This window comes from Festucalex cinctus, chromosome 3 (genome assembly GCF_051991245.1).
Source record: "Festucalex cinctus isolate MCC-2025b chromosome 3, RoL_Fcin_1.0, whole genome shotgun sequence".
NCBI classification, from domain to species: domain Eukaryota; kingdom Metazoa; phylum Chordata; class Actinopteri; order Syngnathiformes; family Syngnathidae; genus Festucalex; species Festucalex cinctus.
In genome coordinates this window covers 16,764,755-16,774,340 of record NC_135413.1, presented here as the reverse complement: position 1 = coordinate 16,774,340, position 9,586 = coordinate 16,764,755, and the positions used below count along the sequence as shown (strand labels likewise).

At 39.0% G+C, this 9,586-nt stretch overlaps 1 protein-coding gene across 1 annotated transcript; it reads right to left on the bottom strand.

Annotated features, from left to right (window-relative positions):
* Nucleotides 1-39: 39 nt before the first annotated feature.
* LOC144015817 (long-chain fatty acid transport protein 2-like) lies at nt 40-8,631 on the bottom strand. Its single transcript, XM_077516176.1, has 10 exons — nt 7,812-8,631; nt 6,591-6,800; nt 6,358-6,513; nt 5,116-5,240; nt 3,823-4,017; nt 3,653-3,743; nt 3,353-3,551; nt 3,163-3,260; nt 904-1,034; nt 40-834 (listed from the first exon to the last, which is right to left on the bottom strand). Exons 1-10 carry the CDS (start codon nt 8,272-8,274, stop codon nt 658-660), a joined length of 1,845 nt encoding a protein of 614 aa, XP_077372302.1. The 5' UTR covers nt 8,275-8,631; the 3' UTR covers nt 40-657.
* Between the last annotated feature and the right edge of the window lie 955 nt (nt 8,632-9,586).

Below are 9,586 nucleotides of genomic sequence, written 5' to 3'. Positions count from 1 at the left end.
GAAAAAGGCAACAATCATTATAGGCCAACCCAAAACAGATACAAAACGTGACATTTATTGTAAGATAGTCATTTTTTTATTAGTTGGCAGCAAATTTATTTATGTATTTATTACAGAATTTTTATGTTTAACTTGGCATTTGCCATTTTCAATAGCAAATTTGTGGATATTTGTAATATTGTATACATTCACAATGAGAGTCGTAGTGACACAATACAAAGTCACTACAAAATAGTTCTTCTTTTTTTTTTCAATAAACTCATTCACTGCCAGTCATTATAGAAAATTTTTACATTTCCAATACTCACGTGATATTACATTCAATAATTATATATAAACCGAATCTACCAAATGACAGAATAGACTCCCTACTTTTTGTCCCGTCCCGTTCTTTTATAATTGACAGCAGAAAAATGTAGGTTTGCCAAAATACAGCCATTTCTCCCATGGACTCTGAAACTGTGTTTATTTCCTATAAAATGGGGCAATGATGTCATCTACCGGTGGTTGGGCATCAGTAAAGTTGTTTCCAAGTTTGATATTTACAGTGGAGCATGCTCAGATTCGCCCCCATTTAGCACCGCTCTAAAAAATACAATTGACAAGTATACTTGTCAAAGGCAGTGAATGAGTTAAAGAAGTAAAAAAAAAAAAGTTTTAGATTTTGACCTTGCTTGATAAAATTCCATGGACTATATCCATAGTGAGTGGGACATATTTCTTCTCCTTGTCATCCAGAAAATAAAGTGGATCGGTGATAGCGGAGGGGTTGAAACCCTCCTTAACCAGCCTGGCCTTCACAAGCTTGAACGTTCCCGTCACATCCAAGGAGCTCTGCCATGAAAGCAGAATTTAATATTATTTGCATATAAGTCTCATTTGGTACCAAGATGCTCGGAGTACCTGAATCCTTATAAAACGTGGCCTGGCGTAGGCCGGCAGGAAGCTTTCAAGGAGCATGAAGATGCCCTCGGAATCAAACGCATGTCCGTCTTGAAGAGCCACGGCTGCCATGCCGACTCTGCCCTCGTTGCCTGTGTACAAAAATAAATAAATGGCGCTCATTTTTGCTTGCTTTATTCTCATAATATCTTTGAAATATCTTTTGTGTATGAGTATGGGGGAAGGTAGAAACGTGAGGTTCTCATTGCAAAGAAACCAAAAGTTCCCCTCAGGGGTTGTGTCCTTCCTCTGAGATTTTGGAACCTCAGTGTTGCTCACGTGTGCTGTAAAGAAGGAAAGTGAGGTGGAGGTGGTACTGTGAAATTGGCAAACCCCACCCGAAGCGGTTATTTTAGCATCTAGCAATCCCTTGGGAGGTGAGGGAGTGCATGCGTTACTTGGGAGACTGTTGCCACGGTTGCGTTTGGATGCAATTCATGGAGGCCTAATGTATGCCTGGATGCAGATGGTCTGGAAGATTTGACTGAATAGATGGAAGAATGGATGGGTTGGACGAATACTTCATTAGATGAACAGACGGAGGGAACAATTACTGATTGTGTGGGATGGATGGTTGTTTAGGTGGATGGATAAAATGATTGATTTGATTGACTTGAAATTGATTTCTTAGACAATGGAAGCGGGATAGATGTGTACTTGAACGAATGGATGATGAATGGATGGATGATGGTAAGATATTTGATTAGATGACAGTGTGGATGATGTGTGATATGTAATTGGATGGAGGGACGGACGGACGGACGGATGGATGGTATATTGATAGGTGGATGGTTGGATTATCAATAATGGATGAGTGGATGATTGGATGAGTGAATCATGGATGGATGGATGGATGGATGGATGGATGATTGGTATATTGATAGGTGGATGAATGGATGGTTGGATTATCAATAATGGATGGGTGGATGATTGAATGAGTTAAGGATGGATGGATGGATGGATGGATGGATGGATGGATGGATGGATGGATGGATGGATTTACCCTGAAAATGTTATTCTTGATTTCAAAATAAAATGCTTTTAAATACATTACAATGAACATATCCAACTAAGACAACCAATTATGTATTTAAAAACAAAAACAATTGGTAGATTTCAAAATAAAATCTATTTAGCGTTAAAGTTTTGGTCTGAAGAAGTGAAGAAGACAATCAGCAGATAATCAAATCTAAACCTGAGCCTTTATTATTTTTGTCTACTTTGAAAGTAACAGAAAGATTGTTGTAATGAGAGTGGTGCTGAAGCTTCCCTCTTACTGTGTAACAGAACGACTTCTTATTCAGATTATTCGTGGAATCCCAAAACGAGTTCCGTCACTGACCCACAACACAATGGGTTAGTGTTCCTGCGTTGTAGTTCTCTCTTTGTGTATCAGGTGTGTGCAGCCATTATACAGTGAATAATTTACCCTCTATTCAGCTCAGGTCATCTTTCACATCAGTGACCTTTACATTCGTTTCACATTTAATAAGTCACAGCTCAGGTGGAGAAAAAAAAAAGAAAACAAACATTGCATGTGACTGAGTTCTAAAGTGAACTTCGCTGAATTGGCGCACAGTCTATTCACGCACATTTAGGTGAAAGTTAGGACCCAAACACACACGCAAACATACATTCAGCAGCTCAGATTTGTGTTGACTTTTCACAAAAACATGTTAGTGGCAGGACAGGTTTATCCACGTGAAGCTCATTTCTTCTTTTTACAGTTGTAGCTTCCTGCTGTCCGTCACAGTGACGTCACAGCTCAATTTAATGATGACCATGGTGACATTGTTAGACTCTTCGTAGCATTCTGATGCATCGAAATTTAGAATAACGCTTAATTAATAGTTTGTTGAGGTGTTAAACTGGTGAAGCTTTCTGATTTGCTGCCATATTCACGCTGTAACACGCTCACCCACAGACAGTGCATTGCCATGCAGTTCATCTAAAGATGACGCCACAAGGGGGCGCAAATATCCCATACAAACACCAATAATCGACAAGACATGCCTTTTCACAATAGAAAACCGTTTTCCGTAGCGGTTTTTTATTTGTTTTGTTTGTTTGTTTGTTTGTTTGTTTGTTTTACTCAAGGCATTTCTTAAGTTAAGTACTTTTACTTGGCTTCCCCTCTCTACAAATGTTTCTGGTACTCGTTTCTCTTTTCATGACCTAGTGGATATTTTCTGCGCCCTCATGGACTGGATTGCAAATTACCTGGCACTTCGACACCATACACGGTGGCCTCAGTGATGCAGTCAGCCTGAGTGATTACATCAGCTACTTCATTAGTGGACACATTCTCTCCCTTCCATCTGTTGTTAAGCAAAAAAACCCATCAGGTTGTTTACCAAACAAAACGTCATGTTGCGCAATCAGCTCAAATGGAAGTAAAGAGCCAACTCACCTGAAAGTGTCACCGATACGGTCTTGAAAGTAAATGAAGCCGTCTTTGTCGATGAGCATCAAGTCGCCGGTGTTGAAGTAGACGTCGCCCTTCTTTAAGACGTCGTGCAGCTTTTTCTTCTCGGTCTGCTGCAGGTCTCTTGCGTATCCCAAGAACGGCGCCCTTACGGATATCTCAGCCACCAGGAGGCCGGGCTCACCTAGCAAGTTGACAGTCAACAAAATAGTCAAAAAGAAAATCTGATATCAAGTAAGTGATGTCATCAGTATTTGGCGCTGTACAGTGTCAGTTCAGTGTCACCTTTCGGAACCTGGATGCAGAGACCTGATGAATCCCTCACAGGTTCCCCCTGGTCCACATCATACTTGATGAGTGCGAAGGGGTAACGCCACTGCAAGCCAACAAAAGACAAAGCTGATGGATTAAGAATGAAAAAGAAACTAAAAGTGCTTCATAAAATTCAGACTTACTCTAAACAAGAAGTTGTCTCGTCCCACAGCTCCGATCTTTCCACAGTAATTCATCAAAATGATGTTACCCTCTGTTGCTCCGTAAAGTTCCAGGATTTGAATGTTTCCGAAGCGGTTTAAGAAATCTCTCCAAACGTTCGATCGGATGCCGTTGCCGATGGCGATTCTGACTTTGTGGCTTTGGTCGTTGGGTTTCTATCAGGAAAATAAAGATTTAGTTGGGAATGCAGTGTCTGCCTAACTATTAACTCATTTGCTCCCAATAACGTGTAAATATGTTTTTTTTATGTTTAAGTGTCCCAAAGACGTATTTATACGTTTTTTGTTTTTATTATGCTAGAGCATACAGAAGGCTTTGATGCAGCCTCTCAACTACAAAGAACGGTTGCAGAAATGGTAGTTATTACACAAACGGCCAGCAGGTGACAGCAGAGCAAAGGAAATCAACCAGGGCCATGTAGAAAAAAAGCTCAATTACTTACAATTTTAAATTGATTTGTGAAAACTGATGAAACTTAGCTCTCTTCTAATGCTAATTGCTGCAAAACGGAAACAGACAGAAACGTACTTTTAATCTTTCCTTTGATAGGTTCCATGCTTTTAGAGCAATAGAACACAATATTCTGTGGGCCTTGCAAAATCAGTCAAAATCCAGTAAAACAGCCGGGAGCGAACAGGATTGCTTCTGTGAAAATGGCTGGGAGTGAATGAGTTAAAGACACTGTGACAAAGCGTTGGGGATCTTTGTGTTTGGTGATGTGTCCATGTGCCACAAACTCACTCTTGTCATGTATAGGTAACACCTAAAACATCAGAGCTAATATGTCTCCTTTAAAGTGGAAGTCAACCATAAACATTTCTTGACAATAATATGACCTCACTAGTCTAAACATGACATTCTGACTAATATTATATTTGTGGAATGTGAGTTATGTAGCAAAATGCCGCCATTTTTATCCATCTCAGGAGTCAGCCATTTTGCCATTTGCTGTCGACTGAAGATGACATCACAGTTGCTCAGGGCTCGCAACGACCAATCACAGCTCACCTGTTTTCTGAAGCTGCACTGTGATTACCTGAGACCTGAACAACAATGATGTCATCTTCAGTCGACAACAAGCAGCAAAATGGCCACCCCCTAAGGTAGATAAAAATGGCTGAATTTTGCTGCTTAACTCTTATTCCACTACGCAATATCAACCAGAATACCTTATTATTATTATTTTTAAAAACATGGGCTGACTTCCCCTTCAAATAGTGTTCAAGTGATAAATGAAGAATACTGCGTCTTACCGTTGGTGTGTTACAGAGAAAACGCATGATTTCACCAATGTACTGGATGACAGTCACGTTGTATTTCCTGCAGTCATCCCAGAACTGAGATGAGGAGAATTTACTTTTTAGGGCAACTGTGATACCTGAATACATGACACAAAAGAAGACATTTAATTAAGTACATTAACACTGGTTATCTAACATGTTAAAAGACACTCAAAATTTGCACTATGCATGGAAATTAAATACATAAGATGGAAGGTGTATCATACTATAAAATTCTATATTTTAGTTAAAAGTGTAATGATTGTGTTGACTGAAAGAAAGAGATGTTTGCATTTTCATTTACTCAAATAATGGAAAAAAAAAGGACAAAAATAGCAGAATAAATACCCCTATATAATAATTATTGAAAATAGAAGGGTCCCCCCTGACCCTTCTATTTTCAATAATTATTTTTTCGGAGATTATCCCCCCCGATAATCTCTGAATATATATATATATATATATATATATATATATATATATATATATATATATATATATATATATATATATATATATATATATATATATATGTGTGTGTGTATATATATATGTGTGTGTGTGTGTGTGTCGAGGTACAACCCAAGATAAACCAACACATTGTATGAGTTATGAGCTTAAATAAAAATCTGTGATTGCGTGAATCCGCAATAAGTAAACCACAAAGTACCAAGGGACCATTGTAATAAGTTTCTGATTCATATTGCGTAGTAAGATTTCATCTGTTGCTCAGAAGAAATTCTTAATTTAACTCATATTACACTAACTCGATATTAACCAGAATACCATATTTAGACTCGTGGGGTAGCATGTCTGTCAATATTTTATTTTATTTTTTGACTTTCCCTTTAAAGCACTGTTTAAAAGTGTATAAGAAAATTAAAAACAAAATGATAATAGGCGACCTTTAAGTCTCGACTTCTTCCCCCGTCAGCTGGAATGACAATTTGGTGGCAGAAAGTCAGTCAAGTTTTGCTTGCTTGGACCACGTCTAAAAACTGGTGCAGGAAGTCTAACATGGTTTTGGTGAGTTTCGATGAGGCACGGGCCAACAGATTCTCAGCTCAGTGAGTATTTGTGTGAATGTCAGATGGATATCATTCATAAATACAACAGTCTGCATTAACCACTCTGAATCTTTGTTGGAATCAATTAATTGAATGCATTATTATTATTATTACTATTATTAGTATAGTCGTTAAACTGGTACTGTACCTAACTCAATGGCTCCTGCAAATCCAATAAGTCCAGATGTGTGATAGAGAGGGAGGCTGATATACAACACATCATCCGATGTCAATCCGCAGGAGCGGAGAATCATAGACATGCGCCACAGTTTGGTGTGAGTTAGCACGGCTGCCTTCGGGAGACCTGCTCAAGAGAAGAAAACGAAAGTTGAGGAAGTGACAAGGTCCCTCTTGGAACGTCAACAACTTAATGTGGCCCACCTGTAGTCCCCGATGTATACACGTAGACGGCAGGACTGTGCATGTTCAAACGTGATCTTAAATCTTTGGCCAGAGGTTCAGAGGACATATTTTGCATCTTGTCTATGAAGCTGTGCATGCCTGAACTTGTTTGTGTGCTGCCCATAAAGAAGACAGTCACCTGTTGCTCATGAAGCTCTGGAAGAACCTCCTCCACTGCACCCTGCAAGTCTGGAAACAAAAAAAACACGCATACTGACACTTGGGATGAATTTGAGGATTTTTTTCTAGCCCTTCTAGTGAAATGAAATGACATTGTCATTTTCAAGTGTTGCATGCTTCACTATAGAAATCACTTGAATGGTTTGGTGATGAAACATCAAAAGGAAACTTGTGAATAATTGATGACATAATTCTATTGTGGGAAATATTTTCAAAGAAAGGGGCGGCATATACATGTGAGAATTTCCTTTGAAAACATGACAGGTAAAAAAAAAAAAAAGGGTGGGGGGGCTAGGAATGGAAGATTTAAGTAGCAAGAAAGGCATTACTCATATCTTCATCAAGTATTCTCTTAAATCTATTCTTTGTCAGTCATTGTCAGAATACACAACGTATCCTGTGTGGTCCTGAAGTACTCCACATTTAAAGTTACTCATTACTGTAAGGGAAGCCAAGCGCAAAACAGTCTTTCTGGGAAAAAAAATGTATTTCTTGGAAAAATCAAGCTTGGTTTGTCTTTGCAATGCTATAGCCAAAACAGAGTTAAATGTACTAAACATGGCAGCCTTCCATATCCCCTATTATTCTCAATCAGAAAATCCCGATTTGGAAGGAAACATTGCACTATTTCCCTAATTATAAACTTTTGCTGTGTAAATACTCTTCCAACACCGTACAAACCAGTTCATTGGCAACACTCGTAACCTCAAAATGTCACAAAAGTAAACATTTGTGTAACTGTAACTATTTACATAAGTATGTAAACAGTAAGCACTTAAACGGAAATAAGGGATACAGTATATCCGTAACAACAGACAGGAGGTCTTTCGATTGAGACAAGTACGTAAATTGGAATGTGCGTCACTAATCCACGCATGTTTCAACAATTCAGTTTTTCTGATATTTTGGGCACTCGGGCCTGTCGCATTAGCAATTCTCTGCCGCAATAAGTTTTTTCAGCATACAACCCAATTAATACATCTTCTCTCCAGACGTGGATTTGTTGGTTTGCCACGTCACCTTGAGAGACGAGCAGGACTTGAGCGCCGCTGCACTTGAAGCAGTGCAGCAGAGACTTGGACCTGATGTTGGAGTTCAGGAGAGCCGCCGAACATCCGAGCTTGAGCAGAGCCAACCAGAGCCACACGAACATGGGCTCGTTGGCCACGAACAAAGTCACCGTGTCGCCTGGTTTGACCAGGCCGCTTTGCAGCAGCAGCCTGGCGGCCTGGGTGCTGAGTCGGTCGGCGTCCTGGTACGTGAACGTCTCATCTTTGAAGAGGAGGAGCGGCTTGTGCGGCTGCCTTTTCGCCGTCTCCATGAAGTGGTCCACGATGGTGTAGTTTGTGTCGATGTAGTGGAAGACTTTGCGTCGTATTCGGAGATTTTTCACGATGAATTTGACATCATGGTAGAGATAAGGGAAGCGGGACAAAATGCACACTGCAAAGACTGCGACCGCGAGGATCAACCACAAGAGCATGTTTTCGATGTGTTCGTCTGCTGAAGAGTACAATCTGTACGATTCACCTCAATGGCAACAAATTTGTCCAAAGGTTATCTCAGCATATCGTGGGCAGTGTCGTGGGTGGAGGAAAGTGGGACTCTGACAGCAGTCAGAGCTCAAATTTCACAAGAACCCACCGAAAAGTGAAAAGTATAAACGAATCCGTAATGTGACATTCCTCTCTTCACAAATTAAAGCTTGCTAGTGTCACTCACACCACTAAAATGTCGCAGTTTAAAACTTTTGTGCGCTCTGACTTATATTAGGACCCTTAACTGACAGCAGTAATTTTAAACTTTTTGCACGAATAATATTTATCTATAGGTTTCCAAGTGACTTATTATAAAAGGGTGGGAGTAAAACCTTTATGAAAACATTGCAAAAATATACTGCCCTGATTTTTCCACACGCTGGAAACGTGCACAACTGCACATTAAACTGACATTGTATTTGTTTTATAAAGTCGCTGCCCAACTAGCCAATCAAAGATGACGTTAAGTCAGCGATATCTGCCCTGACCAATGAGAAGTGCTGTATTATCGGCGAACACGTAGCACAATAATAAAAAATAAAACTACAAAACATATCGCGTACTCTTAATTGGGACAGACAAAATGTCATCTAACGCCAATAATATTGTGAGAAAAACGTTGTTACATATGTATTTTGCCTGCAAATGAATCTTTATAAATTTATATTTTGTACACACTTTGGTGGTGTGTATATTATATATATATATAACTATTTTTTTTCTACTTTTTTTTTTTTTTTTTTTTTACACCATCTGAAGTGTTGAAAAATTCTTGCTCTCTTTGACGATGCAACATGGTTGAACAAACATTTTTGGGGTCCACTGAAAAGTCATAATTTTGGAGGTATGTGGATTTCACCGTATTTTTAGTAGTTTTCATGTTCTGTTCCTCCAGCCTGAAACACTGTGAATATTCTTTAAGTTTATGTTATTCGCTAAACACAATATGAAGCTGTAAACTAAAGAACAGTAGCACACTGTTTTTCCATGGGCAAGAATCTATGCAACACATACATATACATCGTCATTTTCTTAAAAATGTCAGTTTAAAAAAATAAAAAATACGAAAACTGAACTAAATACTGCTTATAATTATTAAGTATTTCATTTCAGGGGTAGAATTGATCTGTTTAAGGATGATGTATACAACTTAGAAGTGGTGGCCAGCATCCTGATGAGACATTTAAGGGGGGGAAAGTTTGTCAAAATATGACTTGGGGTAATTATTTTTAGGCGACAATATGCTGATTTTGTTAT